At 41.6% G+C, this 18009-nt stretch overlaps 3 protein-coding genes across 3 annotated transcripts in view; 1 reads left to right on the top strand and 2 right to left on the bottom strand.

The window, feature by feature from the left end:
• Nucleotides 1–1806: 1806 nt before the first annotated feature.
• Nucleotides 1807–5166, bottom strand: mrpl36 (mitochondrial ribosomal protein L36). Its single transcript, XM_028598423.1, has 2 exons — nt 5024–5166; nt 1807–2302 (listed from the first exon to the last, which is right to left on the bottom strand). The coding sequence occupies exons 1-2, from the start codon at nt 5136–5138 to the stop codon at nt 1911–1913; spliced, it is 507 nt and encodes a 168-aa protein (XP_028454224.1). The 5' UTR covers nt 5139–5166; the 3' UTR covers nt 1807–1910.
• On the top strand, nt 4005–8287 carry ndufs6 (NADH:ubiquinone oxidoreductase subunit S6). The gene is made up of 4 exons (XM_028598425.1): nt 4005–4414; nt 4645–4698; nt 7801–7923; nt 8144–8287. The coding sequence occupies exons 1-4, from the start codon at nt 4271–4273 to the stop codon at nt 8210–8212; spliced, it is 390 nt and encodes a 129-aa protein (XP_028454226.1). The 5' UTR covers nt 4005–4270; the 3' UTR covers nt 8213–8287.
• Nucleotides 8288–14613: 6326 nt separating this feature from the next.
• irx4b (iroquois homeobox 4b) overlaps nt 14614–18009 on the bottom strand; it is a 4895-nt gene continuing 1499 nt past the window's right edge. The window contains exons 4-6 of the mRNA XM_028597708.1: nt 17552–17708; nt 16885–17038; nt 14614–16535 (exon numbers count right to left, since the gene is read on the bottom strand). Coding sequence (XP_028453509.1) covers nt 15979–16535; nt 16885–17038; nt 17552–17708 — 868 coding nt within the window. The 3' untranslated portion in view covers nt 14614–15978. The remainder of the gene's footprint in view (nt 16536–16884; nt 17039–17551; nt 17709–18009) is intronic.

The following is an 18009-nucleotide window of genomic DNA, read 5'->3' as shown; positions in this document are numbered from 1 at the left end:
ACAGGCAAAAGCAATTATTTAAAAAGGTGGATGCAAGTTTGAGAAAGTACTTCTATATTGTAGTTGAGCTTGAGTTCACAAATCCAGAATTTGCTTCATCTTTAAAATAAAAAATAACATTTGTAATAACATACAAAATAACATTCAAAATACACATTAAGCTTACATTGGCAAATACTGTAAGCAGCGTCGTGATCAAGCTTTTATTTTGAAAGCGACCAAATCTGGAAACCTGGTGGCACCAATGGGTGGCACATGCACGCACCCACGCTCACGCCCGTGTCACATGACGTTCCCTCATAAGGGCGCAATCCAATCTTAGAATAAAAATCATCCACTTTAACTCATTACGAATACAACTATACTGTGCATCTTTAAGACATATACACTGAAGATGTCACTAAATTCAGTAAATAAAGTGTACCCCAGACATTTGAGAGCTCTAGAATTTAGAAATGGTGCAATGTGATTTATTATACATGTGCATAATTTGTACGCCAAATATCAGCTCCTCTTTCTTTAAAACAACGTAAACCATTTGAAGAGGGGTGGACATTTGAAATATTCAAGTAACTCATGTAATCGACAATTACAGACACACAGAAACACACTCGAAAAGATGATGAAGGTAAACACTGTGGCTTTCTTGTGGAATGTGTGTTTGAGATGTTTGGGGTGATTTGCCTTCAGTGAGATTCAGTATGCAATTGAAGTCGAGTTTCCTGCTGCATTTGATCCACCCATCAATTTCTGTCTTTTATTTTTAGATAACAGCGACTGTGTCGTTTCTCAAAGCTGCAGATGGCTGATCCTACTGTGGTGCTGAATGATTTTTTTTTTTTTTTACCATGTCTATGTGATCATTTTGGCATTGTAACCCTCTTGACACCTGCACACATAGTTGCTCACTGATCCACAGTCGAGACCAGTCATAGGTGAGACATATCTTGCCCATTTCTTTCAAAGGAATAATCCTACCTACTGACACACACTTGATTACAGTACTTCACTATCTCTGCTGCCTGTAGGCTGTAAGGTAACATGGTCATGGACAAAAAGCATACGAGCCACACAAAAAGCATACGTTTGTCCATGACCATGTATTTCAGTGAAATGCCACTGGATAGTTGACAAATACTGGCTCAATGCCATCCTGATGTGCTCTCTATGAAATGATTATACCCAAATTCAAATGCAAAAACAGTATTAGTGCACACAAGCCAGTGTTCCGTGTTCCTTGTTCCTCCCCTAGTAAATATTAACCTTTAGGACAACTATTCAAGTGGTGTGGCAGTCGTAGGCTCAGTGTTTGTTGCCAAACACCTTTCAACCCAGTCAGGTTTGACCACTACATGGCAAATTTGGATTATATTCATGTAGGATAGACTTTGGCTCCCTCATGTGGAAAAATGATAGAAAGGACCCTGACAAAACAGGCTAATGTTTGTGTGATAAAATATTAGATCCAAGTTAGGCATCTTCATCCCACAAATGGGAAAAAGCAATTACTCCCATGATTATTCATCAAACTTGCTGAATGTTTTTGGCTATAATCAGATGACTGCTGTGTATGAAAAGTAAGATGCAATGGTCCAAAGAGAGGGTAAAGGGTAAAACAAGAATTTTGGAAGCTTAACTTAATTAAACTAATTGTGTATTAGCCATGTTCAAATGTTGTAGAAGTGTTAAGAGTATGATGGTTAAGAGTATGATGGTTAAAAAAATGCTGCAATTCTGTTTCTTCACTGTGAAAAATTATCTGTTTTGGGCATTTGCTGTTAAGAGGGAAATAAAACAGAAGAGTAGTGAAAGGTGCTATGCACATTCTTCATCCAAACAATTTATTTTTGTTTCAAAGTTGTTCTAAATTCTAAATCTCAAAGCAAACTTCTCATTACTCCTTCAACATTTTAGCCCTGCCTCTGCTTGTGTCTCGGATTGGTCTTGCAGAACACAAACAAACGGCCCCTCCGTCGAACAATGAAACAGTCTTTGCAGCGCCTCTTCAGGGCAGACTTGGTTTTCATCCCCGCAGAGGGCTGGATGCAGGGAAGATGCTGACACTGTCCCAACAGAGATGGTCCACACTGAGAAGAGGAGCCAGACAAGAGGGGCTGGATGGAGCCAATTCTGGTTGATGAGTGGAGTAGTGTGCGGGGAACTGTGGTGAGGGTGCAGAGACATCTGTAGGCACTAGCTGCTGGAGAGGAGGCAACCCCATTTAACCGGCTCATCTGGGCCATTTGGCGGGACAGAGAGGTAGCCACGTGCTTCAACAGGAGAGAGGCCATGGTGTCAAAGGCTGCATAGAGAGACATGAGACATGAGACATAATTCATATGCAATTACAGTTACTATAAAACTATATATTTAGTCTGGGGTTTGTACAGTGGTGTAGTCTACGTGATATGCAGACTACACTATACCCACTAAGAAATCTCCAGGGTTACCATATACTAGGGCTGGGCCATATATCGATATTATATCAGTATCGTGATATGAGAATAGGTATCGTCTTAGAGTTTGGATATCATAATATGGCATAACTGTTGTCTTTTCCTGGTTTTAAAGGCTGCATTATAGTAAAGTGATGTCATTTTCTGAACTCACCAGACTGTTCTATTATTTGCCTTTTCCCCACTTAGTCTTTACATCCACATTACTGATGATTATTTATCTAAAATCTAAGTGTGAAGATATTTTGTTAAAGCACCAATTGTCAACCCTAGAATATTGCTGCAGTATCGATATCGAGGTATTTGGTCAAGAATATCGTGATATTTGATTTTCTCCATATTGCCCAGCCCTACCATATACCCCCTTAAAAATGTGCTAAGATACGCAACACAGTTTTGTGACAGAACTTTCACTTCAGATATTTGAATCACAAATACGGGGTCGAGTAACGTGACATCAAACTAAGCTAACACTGCTGAACACGCCGAGAGACCTTTCTCATCTTTCATCGACCGGCACCTGGCCGGGCCCAAAATGCTCCGCCAACACTAACGCCAGTATCCTCCCTTCGCCGCACATTTAAGACAAATATAAGTATCCTATTTTATTTTGTCCTCGTTGCTTTGGAGTCAACTTTTGTGATCCAGGCTCAGGTCCCTGATGTGAAAGCCCCCTTTACTGCTTTATATTCCATTATATCTTTGATATGTTTTGAATGTCATCTGTGTTTTCCTTCTCATAGGATAAACAAAAGGTATTCCCATCATAAATCGGTGCACACAAGTGTATCAGAATGCAGGAAAGGAAGTCTTATAACCCTGGGAGAGGATACCCAGACCCCACACTTTGATACCCCCCAAAAAGCCCATTCTGTCTCTATCTATATACTATACCACTGGGTTTGTGTCACGTTGTGATCTGACTTAACTGTTAACTGTTTGTGGTTATGATTTCAATGTCCTTACCTGCTTTCCCATCACATCCAAATACATTTATTTTTCCCAGACACCATTACATGATTCACAACCACATTAACCATGGCATGAAAGCAAAATTAACCATACCCAAAATATTGTTCCATTATCAATACTTAAATAGCCTAGGTGTCAACCTACTTCGAATCAGCAAAACGGCTTCCCTATTCTAGGACTCTTAAACATCTACATACAGCCAGATTCCTACAACATTGAGCTACTTAATGCAAATGGATATGCAGCCTTGCATGGGCCAGTGTGACATATGTAAAAGCTGTTCAACACGAACGTTAAATGACCACAGCCCGATGCCACTGTATGATCGCTACGAGACATGCTATGGAGACGAGCATGCAGAGTGACCTGCTAGCGTCAAAGCCAGAGATAAAAAATAAAAAAACGGCCCACATATTAGTCCCCGACATGAGACAATCTTATCACAAAATCAAATCACGTAAACAAACCTTTCAGAAGCCCCTTGTAGGTTTAAAACAGGGGATATGTCCCTGAATGTTGCGTTTTAAATTGCCACAACGCTACCGTGAAGCTGTTCTTGCTTGCTTCCGGTTTGAGCTTCATGTATCGGTGTTTCCTCAGTTTAGCCTCTCAGGCAGTTATCCCTCTCCGGCTTTGGTCATATTCTGCCTCAATCGCCATGAGCACAGTCTAAATCCAAATTCTCTGTAGTCTTAATTGTTATCTTTTATAACATGTACCTAAATGCAATGACTTAACTGGAAAGCTTGTGCTTTAAACCTGAGAGGCAAAACTCGGGGAATCATAATGTCCTTTACAAGTGCCCTCTGCAAGGCAGCTTGGGAAAACGGGTTGTCGTAAACATGGCGACCGCTGTGGTTAGAGTTCTGTCCTTCAGTAAACATGCTAAGGTGCTTGTTTCACCTTTGAGGCTGTCCGCGGTGCCTGTTCGCCGCTACAGCCTCGAGGTCTCCAGCACCGGCGAGGCCATCACTCACACCGGCCAGGTAAGCTTAAAAGTAATTTTCTCGTATCGCTTTTACTGGGTGCCCTAACGTTAGCTTAGCCCTGCGTCAGTATAGCTTAGCTAACGTTACTAGTAGCACTAGTAGCCTAGGACCATTAAGGTTACTGTACGTCCCTCCATATGACTTCACTTGGCTCATTGACGTTTTCTTTTAACATTTGGGTTTCAGCCCGTTGCCTCAAATTCATAGCGTCGCTGTGTTTCTCTCAGGTGTTTGATGAAAAGGATCCCAGGAGAGCCCGATTCGTTGGCAGGCAGAAAGAGGTAAGAAGCAACTAACAAACAAGCTTTACGTATATTCATGTGTTCCGGTGTTATAGCCCTACTCAGTGACGGACTGGAAACAAATAACGGCCCTGGCATTTTCACCCACCAGCGGCCCACCGGGAGGGAGATAGAACTTTTGACGCATGGAAAGAACACGCACTTTTGATAGCCCCAGTGATGGTGAACGTAAATTCCCATTCTATAAACAACTGCACCAAAACATAGAAAAAAAAAAAAAAAAAAAAAAAAAAAAAAGAATAAATGATCAGAGCCAGCCACTCCATAATAATATAATATTCTGAAGTAGCCAAACTTACTGTACCTACACTCCCTCCTGCAGCATTGGTCTCCATCTCTGTTGCTTCTGGTAATCCACATTCATACCCACAGCACGCTTGTTGTTCTGTGTTGGTTAGTTCCATAGATTCGTTATCCATGTCATCTCTTCATCCTCCTCTTGCTCGTTTTGTTCTTCCTCATATTCCTCACTGTCCTGTCTCTCTCCCTGGTGTGCTGGCTCAGATATAGCGCTAACATGCTAGCTGTATTAGCGCTAATGCTAGCTGAAGCTGCACTTGAGTTTAAGTCAGTTTGCAGCATTTTTCAACGTCTGCCAACAGTGCTCTCTTATATGTCTCTCTCTTTTTCTCTTCCCCCCCCCCTTGTGTAGCTTGATGCCTTGATTCATTTTTTTGTCAACAACTTCCAACCACCACACTGACGCAGACCATAGACACATAAAGACGCAGACGCGGTCTACTCGGCTCTACTTGATTCGGTCTTGAAATTCCCAGAAGGCATTGCTTCATTTTAACTTTTTCAAACAAATATTCAAATAAAAGAAATGCAGGTAGATTTGTTTATTTCAAACCATGCACGTTTACATTTTTGAACATCTGATCTGAATAAGTAATTTTGCTACAAAACAATACAGACTGATGTAAAAGTTCGTGACTGTAGAGGGTAACCATGACTGTGATATTGAGAAACTCATATGTGGTATAAATACAAATCAGATTATGTAGTCAACAGGTGTTTAGGGATTTGTATACATTTGGCTATCGTTTAGCACAATAACTTTGTTATTGATGCTTGAAAGGGGGCCGAGAGAAATTATATGGGCCGCAGTTTACAATTAAGTGGCCGCATGGCTGTGACAATCATGCGGCTCTCTGATTGGCCGGCCGGCCCAAACGGCCCATGAGGGCCCGCGGCCCCTCTGGCATCTGCCCAAATGCCAGATTACCAGTCCGTCACTGGCCCTACTGGTTTCTACACTAACTGGTTTCCGTATGTTGTGTTTACCTAACAGCTGCCGATGTGGGCCGCCTGTGTCACCAGATTCGTCACATAATCACAAACATATTACTGGTGATTTTTAAAATCGTTTCCCAGATACTACTGTCGCAAAAAGGTTTGTCTAAGTAATCGCCACATCACAGCCACCTACAAAAAAAAAGATCTAAAAACAATATAATCATTCAAGTTCGGGTCGAGCTGGTTTCGATCTACGGCCATATGGACTACTACTACTTCATCACAACCACCTACTAAGCTACACATTGTGACTGATACATATGTTTTAACAGTAACGATAACTCGTGGTCTAATATTGTCGATATACACAATTGGAATCACAACAGATATGTCGGGTATACGCTACAATATTACAATAGATGCGAGGAAATTATAAAGGCCTAGGCCTATTATTGTTTCAGATCAACCCAAAACAAAATGTTGCTTTGATGTTAGCAATCACTGTGAGGCGATTAAGGCATATATACAGATCAACTTTCTTTTTCGCCTTTCTTGCAATTGTACTGATTTGTTATGAATGAGTTTTTGGAAGTGGCTTGTAATAATTAAGGCTATGAATGTGATGTTTCTCATGTTGTAATATGCTGGTGTTTTATTTTGTCCACAAGGGGCGCACTTGGTTAAACCCAGAGAGAAACTCAAATCACTAAAGATGAATAAACTCATTAAAAAATATCAATAGCTACTTTGCTGTGTCGGAGTTAGATTTCAGAACAACTTTACATCAGTTTGGATGGAATGATTCGATTAGAGACACATTAACATGCTTGGTTAAAAAAAAAGTAGGTTAACACTGTATTACAAGCCGTTATTTTGCAAATTCTGAGGTATATTTCAGGCTACTATATCCCATACCATATAGGTTACACAGAAGGAGATACAATGACTGTAAATCATGAAGACCATGCATTCAAACTGAGTCATGTAGCCTACTACCACTTTTCTGTGACTCGGTGGTAACAATTGTGTATATCAACAATATAGACCACGAGTTATCGTTAATGTTAAAACATATGTATCCGTCACAATGTGTAGCTTAGTAGGTGGTTGTGATGAAGTAGTATTCGTCCATATGGCCGTAGATGTGAGGAAAGAAACGTGAAAACTATCATCGGGTATTTCCTCAACGAAGCCCAGGTAATCAGTTGTTTTGGATCAGCTCAAATCAAATTGTTACCTGGGTGATGACGTAGCTGATAGATAGGTAATAGGATTACTTAGACAAACATTTTTGCGACAGTAGATCTGGGAAACGATTTGAAAATCACCAGTAATATGTTTGTGATTATGTGACGAATCTGGTGACACAGGCGGACCACATCGGCAGCTGTTAGGTAAACGCAACATACGGAAACCAGTTAGTGTAGAAACCAGTAGGGCTATAACACCGGGAAAATTGGTCGATTTAAACTTTCTTTTGTAATCAATATGGTATACACATTTGGTATGTTCCCGCACACAAACACACCTGCAAAGCTTGAGCTGTAATTCTGACCCAGAATCCACCTCTTTCTCATTCTTGAAATCATGCCACGGGAACCACCACGCCTTCCAGACAAAACAATGTCATGTTAATAGATGGAACATATCTCTTTGTCGTGCCCGTCTGCTTAGGAGTAGCCAAGCCCCAGCAGCTCCTCGGGATGTAAAACCGGATGTATGCTAGCACAATGAATAGATGGTACACACAGAGGGGATAGCCGTCATAATCCAAACACCGATCATGCACACCGTTGCAGTCTCACTGTGTCTGACGTTTTGTTAAACCTTGTTTGTGTCAAGGTGAATACAAACTTTGCCATTAAGTTGGTGGCAGAGGAGCCAGTGACTGACATCGAGGCAAGAGTGGTGTCCTGTGATGGAGGTGGAGGAGCCCTGGGCCATCCCAAAGTCTACATCAACCTAGTAAGAGCCTGCACACACTATAAATGGTGAAAAAAATCATTTGAAGTGGTCCATTTTGACAAAACCTGAATCTGTTATGATGTTCTATGATAATTTCAATAGTTTGAGTATTCCTATAAATACATTAACAGCATCTTTTGCAAAAAGTTCTCAATTATAGATATACTAACATTCATTCATTTTTTTTTTTTTTTTTTTTACTTTGTCTCTCTTTCTTCAGGATAAAGACACAAAGGTGGGCACATGTGGCTACTGTGGATTACAGTTCAAGCAGAAGCATCATCACTGACACCTTTCCTCTGCCGTTGCTTCTCTGTATAAATTGCCATATTGGTTAATAAATTATGTCGTCTGTCCAAGAGTGTATTCTTCCTAATGAAGCCTTATTGAATCAGTGTTGCAACACATCTGTTGTTTATAACTACATAGTGTATATACACAATACAGATGTTTTTTTCGAGGGTTGTTTTTCTCTCCCCATTTCTATGGCTACGCTCATACTGCAAGCCTTAGTGCTCAAGTCGTATTTACTGCGCAGGTTTGTTTTAGTTTGGCTTTTCACAATCTATACATCAAATGTGGCCAATGTCCGATTCCAGGGTGAGCTGCCACTAGAGCTGGGCAATATATCTATTATATCAATATTATATTTTGGATATTGTAATATGGCATAAGTTTAGTCTTTTCCTGGTTTTAAAGGCTTCATTACAGTAAAGTGATGTCATTTTCTGAACTTACCAGACTGTTGTAACTGTTATTAGTCCACTTAGTCATTATATCCACATTACTGAAGATTATTTATCAAAAATCTCAGTGTAAATATTTTGTGAAAGCACCAATAGTCAACACTACAATATCGTTGCGGTATCGATATCGAGGTATTTGGTTAAAAATATCGTGATATTTGATTTTCTCCATGTCGCCCAGCCCTAGCTGCCACATGCACAAAAGAACAATAACAAAGATGTTGCATGCTGTTTTATGGAAGTAAACATGGAGGCCACTGAAGTCAACATTTACAGTTTCATTTATAAGTTGATGTACAGTGGAAGCAAGTGAATTCGTAAGCGGATGAGGAGGAAAAATGGCTTTTTGTGGATCAATGGCTGCTACTTCTGTAGGGAGGTGTGTGTGGATTCGTAACGTGAGTGACTCTCGCCAGCGCAGAATTGTGACGAATGCCAATCTACAGTGACGTATATGTTGCATGAATTCCAATATGACCGTTCAGACTGTGTCGCATAGCAAAAACAACAACAGACCTGTATCTGATTTAGACCTACATATGAAAGTTGCCCAAATCCGAATGGAAAAGATTAGTGAAAAGATAAGATTTTTGCTGGTCACACTTAAAAAAAAGAAGAAAAAAAAGATCTGAGTCACATAGGAGCAAAATAAATCAGATTTGGGCCACTTTACCTTCAATCTGAGGGACTGGTTGTGCAACATTAACTGTGGGATAGATACAGGTTAGTCATTCAGTTTAAATTACAGGATGCAGTTCCCCCTGTGACAGGCAGAGGTCAACAGTGTCCTGCAGATGTGTTTTGGTCCTGTACTACAAAGACTGTTACATTGTAGACATTTTTTTTTAATTGCAAGAAACACTATTTTTTTATAAAATGGAGTGTATGCAATACAAATTGAATTGGTCTGAACTATAATAAGAGCTGATGAAAGTGGCACTGCACCTTTAAAATCTGCTCCATTGTTATCTGCATGAGTAGGATTTATTTCTTTACAGCATCTCAGAACACAGGAATAACTGATTGCGTGTGATTGCAGTGCTTTGAACTTGCCTTTATCGATAAGCAGGCTAGATATGGCTCATCTCCAATGTTTAGCGTAAGAAGCACTGAGAGAACCTTTAGCATTCCCTGTGCATCAGTCCCACACAATCTGCCATGTAGAGTCTCGCTCTGCCAAGCCTGGAGGACATCAGGAGGGAGCCAGCCTGATAAGACACAGTAGCGCGGAACAATACATGTTTGAAGAAGATCATATATATATTTCATCAGGCTTATTCTCCATAGACCTCTGCATGCCAAATTGGCCTACGCTTGGCTCAGGCTCCAGACAGCACTAGCCTGTTCTGTCCCCAGTGATGCAGCCAGTGGAACTGCATTTTCCACGCCATAGAGCTCAGGTTGGGAAGAGTAGTCAGGCTGATATAATTGGCCCTGGTGACTCCTGGAAGTGAGGCTCATGCTGTAGTTAACCTCATCCATAGTCAGACCACTTTGGATGATTGAAGGGGAGAGAGGTGCATTGTTAAAATGAGGCAGGTGAGCCAGGTCAGTGTCAGAGAGCTGACTGGTTGGTCTTGCGGTTGGTAAGTCTGAGTGGTTCAGAGGTGGTGGTTGGTTGAGTTGGAGGCATTGCCAGGGGCAAAATCGTTGGATGAAACTGAGCATATGAACTGTGCTGAATTAAACAGCGCTGTGTTTTTGTGCCGGATTTAACCGCACTCTTTAATTATTCACTGCTCTTAAATGCATCAGCCGGCATAACAGACTATTCGTTAACATCATTTGTGTCAAGTGGCTCCTGAGTATGAAGTTGGATTCAACCAATTTGCACACAGACTCATTCATGGGTTCAACCTTAAACTGTTAAATCCCAGCAGGGGTCTATGGCTACATCCAGTTATCTACTTTCTTCCAGCATAATATTAGATAATAATTGCAAATACAACTCTTAAGCAAAATATGACCTGCGCTGTTGGGTCGGACCATTCAGACAAAGATAAGACTGTAATCATATTGGAAATCTCCTCACTGCTGAGCCACACAATAGATAATGGAGTTAAATGCCATTGAATTCCTTAGCACAGAGCCCCTTCACAACAATCACTCACTCTACATAAAAACATCCTCCTCGTCGCCGTAATTGCCCCATTAAAATATTTCTCCTTGAAGATGTGTCATATTACAGGCCCTCAGGCTCATTAGGAAGCTCCCTGCAGCCAATTATCTGAACCTCCATGTGTAGAAGCCACTGTGACCAAAAGGGGCTCATAAGGCAGATCTGGGAGCAGCCCGTCCCTCCTCAAATCTATACTTACTGTATGAGAGGCAAAACAGAAAACTGACCTTTGGTCGTTGTCTAGGGGCGACTCCACTCAGCTCCACTTTAAAGTCAGGCGGCAGAGCTTCTGACCTTTACCATGGAAATAATGACTTGTACTTGTGCCAGGAACTCAGAGGGTTACTGGGGGGATCGAGACACCTCTGGCGACATGTGACAGTTTTTGGAGGAGAGAGTTTGCACTCAGCACTTTGATAGCCCCGGGAAACCAAAGTGTGTGTGACAAGACGCAAGAGACTTAGAACTGTGTGTATATATGTATGCCAGTGTGTGTGTGTGCGTGTGTGTGTGTGTTTGAGTATGCGACAGAGGCACAGACAGTGTTGAAAGGAAATAGGTGTCAGACGGAGGGTGCAGAGAGGAGCAATTTGAAGTTGTCAATACTTCCTGTGCAGACATTCCATCTGAAATTTTTAAAAGTAGAGGTGAATCAGAAAAAGGGCCACAGAGTATAGAATGAATAGCAATTAATTCAAGAAAAACACTTTTCTGAGTGGGAAAAAAAGGAAAGAAAAAAAAAGTCCTTTGCCTATCTCCCTTAAGACGCAGAAAGGCCGGATAACTGCTGGTGGTGTGAGCCAGACAAGTAAACAGTGTCTCTAACATTCCCCGACCTGCACAGCAGCACACTGAGGCTTAATCACATTATATGGCCCAGGGAGCAGGCCTTCGTGTCAGACTGGCTCTTGAGTGGCTCGCTTGTATGTCAAGAGCAGACAGAGGTGAGGTGAGACGAGTGGAGGGAAGGAGGGAGGGAGAAGAGATGGGGATGGAGAATGGGGAATGAGATGCTGGGTAAGGAAAAGAGGAAGAAGAGAAGATGGGTGATAGCTGGAGGAGTGAGGGGGGGGAAAACATGCGAGAGGTCAGTGGAGGAAGATGGAGCATTTGAAATAGGGAGGTGAGCGAGTCGATGGAGGGTAAATCTAACAAGAAAAAACGTAAGTGGCAGAAATACCAAAAATCTGTCATATTCTATGTTTTGGCAGTATTTTGCAACATAGTTCTACTCGTTCAAACATCTTCAATAATGTGGCCGGGTTGGTTCAGAGGGTAGAGCAGGCGCACGTTTACTTGGAGGTCCAGGGTTTGAATCCGACCTGTGATGATTTCCTGCATGTCTTCCCCCTCTTTCTCTCTCTCTCTCTCTCTCTCTCTCTCTCTCTCTCTCTCTCTCTCTCTCTCTCTCCCCCTTTCTCACCTAGCTGTCCTGTCAAAATAAAGGCAGACAAAGCCCTAAAAATAATCTTTAAAAAAACATCTTCACTAATTTTCCCAAGTTCACACCACAATTGTTACACAAGTTAGCGACTAGCTGGTGAACATAGGCGAGAGTATAGCAGCTAAAGAGCCAGTTAGTTGCGGCCAAAAACAGAAGTAAAATTAGAGTGAATATTGAACTTATTAATATTGCTGGGTAGCCAGAAACGTGGCTCCAAAATGAATGACAACTTGCTTTATGTGTAAATGGGAAACTGCTAACAAGTTCACCATATCATCTTAAACATACGTTGTGTAATTCTTTGAGTTGATTCTTAGCAAAAACCCTTTGTTATTTCACAAATATGTGCTCATTCATGTGTAACTACTTCCACCAACTAATCAAAGAACTCTTGTAAGTGTAGAATCTGACATTCAGAATCATTCAGAATACATACGAGCGAGTCGCTGGAATGACTGCTTCCATCTTTAAAATACATTAGCCAAAGAGGGACATACCTCCGCCTTTTGCGCTTTTAAACTTAGTGGCACCGTGACAAATGCCAGGGGGAGATTACTCGCCTGGGAAGTGAAAAAAAGAATTAAAACGACAATGCGACAGGCAAAGCAACAAGACCAAAGTTAATATTGGAGTGGCTAGAACAGCTGCGTGTAAACGATGGAGATACTAAGAGCTAATTTCGGGTTTGGCCACCGTAGGAGTTGAAATGCGCCCGGAATGGGAAGGGGCTAGCAAGTAATATTCAGTTGGTTATAATATAATAATATATTATAATAATTATAATAATAATATACAATTTCACCGCTAGATGGGAGAAATTCGTACACAATGTAGCTTTAAAGTAGAGTTCGTGTTATGGTCAGCTTGTTTCAGCTGCCCCAGATTTGGCCAACAATCTGTTACTGAAGGTTTGAAGTGTATTGGTTAAGCTTGCATTGACTTTAAAAAGAAAATCTGAAAAAATAATTTGATTAAATAAAAACTTAATCACCGTAAAATACTCACATGGTTTTACAAACCCCCCCGTATAGGATTGAGGGATTCTCTTGAAACAAATGCCATTAGTTTGAAAAACCAGAAAAGGGATTCCAGAAAATACTTAACGCTGAAAACAAGTGAACATGAACTCTTTTTTTTTTCTATTGCTTGAATCAAAGTTAGGTGTCACTGTGTGTGTTGTGTACTGTGTGTATTGTGTAGTTTTCCCCATGTTCTGCGCCAAAGAGACAAGTCATGTCTCAAACAGCTAAAGGTGAGAACAAGTACAACCTTATATCTCTTAACCCCATTCAGCACTGGCTCAACCTCTTATCTGACTGCCTTTCTACATCCTTCATGACACCAACCACCTCCTCCTTTTGAAGTCAAATCCACCTCAAGATTTTTTTTTAAAAGCAGACAAAAGTGTATATTTCTAATAGATAGGGGAAAAGGAAAACGTTTAGCAAAAATATATCTGCAGCCAACCACAACGAGATCCTGTCAGCGAGTGGAAGAAAGAAAACTTTACAGAAATAAGTCAGATGTCATTATTTATCATCCTAAATCTTACTTATTTATGAGGCAGAAACAGAATGAAATTCTCGGTTGAATTCATCCTGAATTATTTAATGTGAAATGGTTAATTCCATACAAAGCCCAGGAAGATCCCTCCTCTGTTCTGATAAATACTTTATCACAGTTCCTCAATCGAAAACAGGAGGAGAAGAAAGATGGGGGAGATAAAAAAAAAAAACAACAACTTCAGACCGTTTCTTGTTGTGCTTTGTTTCAGAAAGTGTTGGTTTAAATCTTTTCTGTGCTAAATTTGTGGTTATCTCCATTCATTGAAGTTGATGGAAATGTTTTTTTTATATATATAAAACATTTAAGCCTAATGATGCCCGCCTTATTTCTCTGTTTATTTCAATGATGTTTCTTGTTATTGGTTCTATGAAAAACTCACCCAAGTGGATAAAGATGTGACACTTACTTAAAATTACTTAAGAGGTTTCGTGAAGCATTTTGCGCGTGGTGGATTTTCTTGCAGTCCCGGCTTGACAAAGTCAAAAGCCGCCTAATGAAAAGGGACGCATCGCTGATTGCAGCTATATCTGGAGCCGAGGTGGAAGTGGCATCGATTTAACAATTTAGCAGCACCCTCCTCTGTGTGTTTCCATTAGTCACGGCTGAATACCAACCACTTCCCCCCCCTTTTACTCCCTCAAAACACAAACATGCACACACACACACACACACACACACATACACACATGTCCAAAGCTGCCGAGGTATATTCCACTGTTCCCAAACAGGGTGTACATCATCTAAACTGATACCACTGGTGGCTCCAGCACAGTGCACAGCTAATGTAAGGACACATATAGAGATCTTTGCCATGCCACGGAATACACCTTTTATTTTTGTGACTCAGTGCAAGTGCAGGCTATAGTGCAAGTGTACAATATTGTATATTTTTCATGTGAGTGAACCGTACAACCTTGCCGCAGGAACGTGTGTGTGTGTCTGTGTGTGGTGACACCTGTTTGCTTGAAGACATTTGACCATTAATGGGGCCCATAAGAGATTGTAAGTTGGAAGAGATTTAGAGGCTTTTCAAAATGCCAAAATAGGATCATGTATTGTGAATTGACCGTTCGCTAAAACCCCTACCCCGATCACCAATTAAACAATCATAGCTTAGCAACCGCGTTTGGGGCCCACCAGGTCTGTCAAACTTTGGATTTTTCTACATGTTGAAGTGGTGTACATAGGACCGTGGTAAGTGTGATACTCTACTTTCAAAGAGTTTGAAAGATAGTGTTTTTTTTCCGAACTTTCGAGCAAAGGTTAAAGAAATAGATGAAACTGCATTTGTCTGCTCTAAGGTAAGCTGCAATCATTAGAATGTCTGTCTAACGAGCTGACTACCTACAGTAACCAAGCATTACTTCCAAAGCCAAGGAGCACATCAGTAACTAGCGTTAACCATATTTTTTGTGGGGTTACAAAGTTCCGTTACCCGACTAGCACATCCACTGTGTAGTATTTTCCCACTGTGTGGAACCATTCCTGGAGGCTATTAGAATGTTGGCAGATCTTTACAGGATTTGGGGAAGTTTACACTCCAGCCAAGGAGATAGCGTTACATTTGCTAGGTCCGTTGGTTTGTCCTCGTCATAAAAGGCTACATTTCTTCTACGTGGATCATCAACTGGTAAGGATGCTGACTTTTTCCCCAGGGACATGTCTGCCTGTCTTATAGCGCAATATCACATATACGTGTGCGTATTTACCACCCCTTTTACAAGATTCAGCTGTAAACATTTAATAATCAGCCAAAGTCAGGTTTTATAATGTAGACCTACTCACGGAGCTAACGTTTAATTAGCTTAATCAGCAAGCTAGCTAGAGATAATAAAATCTGCCACAACACTCATTTCACACGGCAAAAGCGATGCTTGTTCGCAAGAAATGAGAAGCCTGCCTTTGTTCTATCTCCGTCTGGAATTCCAGGACCCATTGTTTCAAAAATGACTAAAGATTTGAAGTGCCACCGTTATCATTGCCAAACTGCGTGTGCCGTGCGAGAATGGAAATCTTGACAGACATGTAGTAACTAAGGGCGGTGGTGCTTAGCGAACGGTCAATTGGTCAAGTCACAACAACAAAATACAGAGTTTTTTTTTCCCAAGTCCAACAGTCTTTGAAATATTCCGTTGACGATGTGTTGGTTGGCCTACAAAGATGACGTAGACCTAATAAATTCAAAAGGACTGTCCGGGTGTTCTGCTGTCTATCATGGCATCATTCAAGCCTTTCCACGCCTCAACTGGTCTGAGCTGTTGGAAAGGAGGACCATGGAAAACTCCGTCAACCCATTCTCTGAGCGTGGCGACTGGTGACTCCTGTTCCCTGTCTGCCTTGGTTAGCGCCATATTGGATGGATACCCCGGAGAGGAGGATCCGGTCGACGACAGCATGCAGGGAGGGTACTCTGGCTGCAAGCTGCCGTTCAAAGACGCAGCAGTGCGAGCGATGGACCAGATTTTCGGCTTAGCGTCTGTACTCCGGAGGTCTGGATTAGCATAGAAGGGGTTGTTTTGTCGATGGACCGGTGTGAGTTTGGGGCAGTCTGGAGACAATCTCTCTTTTCCGTGCAGTGGGTCTGGGTCGTGTGTGCGATGCCTGGGTGGGAGGTCTGTGTTTGGCTTTGCATCACTGTCCTCAGGTAGAAACTGGGGCTTCGGTTCACAGTCAGAACCGTCTGACTCCAGCAGGTCAAAGTCCTCCAGGTCACTCTGCAGGTCTGCACACTGTTGATCTGCAATAATGAACCAATCAGATAACACCTGTCTGTGCACGCGCATTACATTTGAGCAAACCCCGAAATAAAATGTAAGGTATTTTATTGTGTTACCTCTCAGTTGAAGGTTAAGAGTAAGTTACAATAAACCACAGAGCTTTTAAAAAAAAAAACGGAAGTGGATAAAGTGTTGTATTGGCTGGCCTTTGGCTGTGTTTTGGTTTTGATAAAGTCAGACATGCAGTGCCGTCTTGGTTTCCGGCATTGGAAGCCCCGTGTTTCTTTATTTTATAGTCAAACCTGACAATAATCATAAACCCTCGGTTACACGAGCTAAATGTGCTGAATGATTTTAAGCCCTGCTTACCAGGAAGGTCTTTGTCATGTTTGAGTGGCTTCTCAGCTTCGTCACTGTCATCATCACAGCCCCGATCGTCAGAGCTTTTACAAGCCCGCGGTGACCACGTCACCTTGTTCTCCTTCTTCAGCCTCCTGCGTGCATTGGCAAACCACGTAGACACCTAAGGGTGGGGGGGGTGGGAGAATGGATAGGAAGCTTAGATAGGAACATAAAATCACATGATATTAAACTATGTTATGACATTATACAGGAGGGAAGAGAAGACAGGGAAGGAAGTAAGAGTCGGGTTGGGAACTGGAGGGTTGCTGGGTCCCATACGGACCAAAGTATGGTGGTGGACTGGTAGCTGGAGAGGTGGGCACTGCCAAGGTACTCTTAAGCAAAGCACTGAACCCCCAAACTGCTCGGCGCGCCTTTCCACGGGCAGCCCCCCCTCACTCTGACATCTCTCCATTAGTGCATGTATAGATACTGACTGAGCCTGTGTGTGTAATTCAGGCCTGTGTGTAATGTGTATAATAATAACAACAACAGAGTGAAAACATTGTAATTTCCCTTGCGGGATTAATTAAGTATAAATTATTATTATTAAATGGATTGAGGGAAAACAAATCCGGCAACTAAAATTCGGAGTGCCCTTACTGTAAATCTATAATATTTTACTGAAAGCTACCTGTGTAAGGGTCATCCTGGTGATGATAGCAAGCATTATCTTCTCTCCCTTTGTGGGGTAGGGGTTCTTCTGGTGCTCCTGCAGCCAAGCCTTCAGCGTGCTGGTGGTCTCTCGGGTGGCATTTTTACGGCGGGATGCGCCATCAGAGCAGGAATACCTGAGCCAAATGGTGACAAGCAAAATCATATTTAGCTATGTCGTACCAAAGATGAGTGCATTACCTCCCTAATTTATGAGTAGGGACTGACTTCAAATCATATATTAATGATGTCTAAGGAGAAAGACCATACTAAAAAAAACAAAAAACTCATAACCTTGTTCCAGTTCCACACATTAAATACCCAGTATGGGTATAATATAGTGTAATACTTGTCATGATACTAAGACTTACAAGAATACAAGGTCACTACAAACGAGCTACAGATACTAGAAATATTTTTCATCAGGGAGCCAGCAGT

The sequence above is a fragment of the Perca flavescens genome, chromosome 14, assembly GCF_004354835.1.
Source record: "Perca flavescens isolate YP-PL-M2 chromosome 14, PFLA_1.0, whole genome shotgun sequence".
NCBI classification, from domain to species: Eukaryota; Metazoa; Chordata; class Actinopteri; order Perciformes; family Percidae; genus Perca; species Perca flavescens.
Note: the sequence above shows the minus strand (reverse complement) of the source record. Positions and strands in the feature narration are given on the sequence as shown.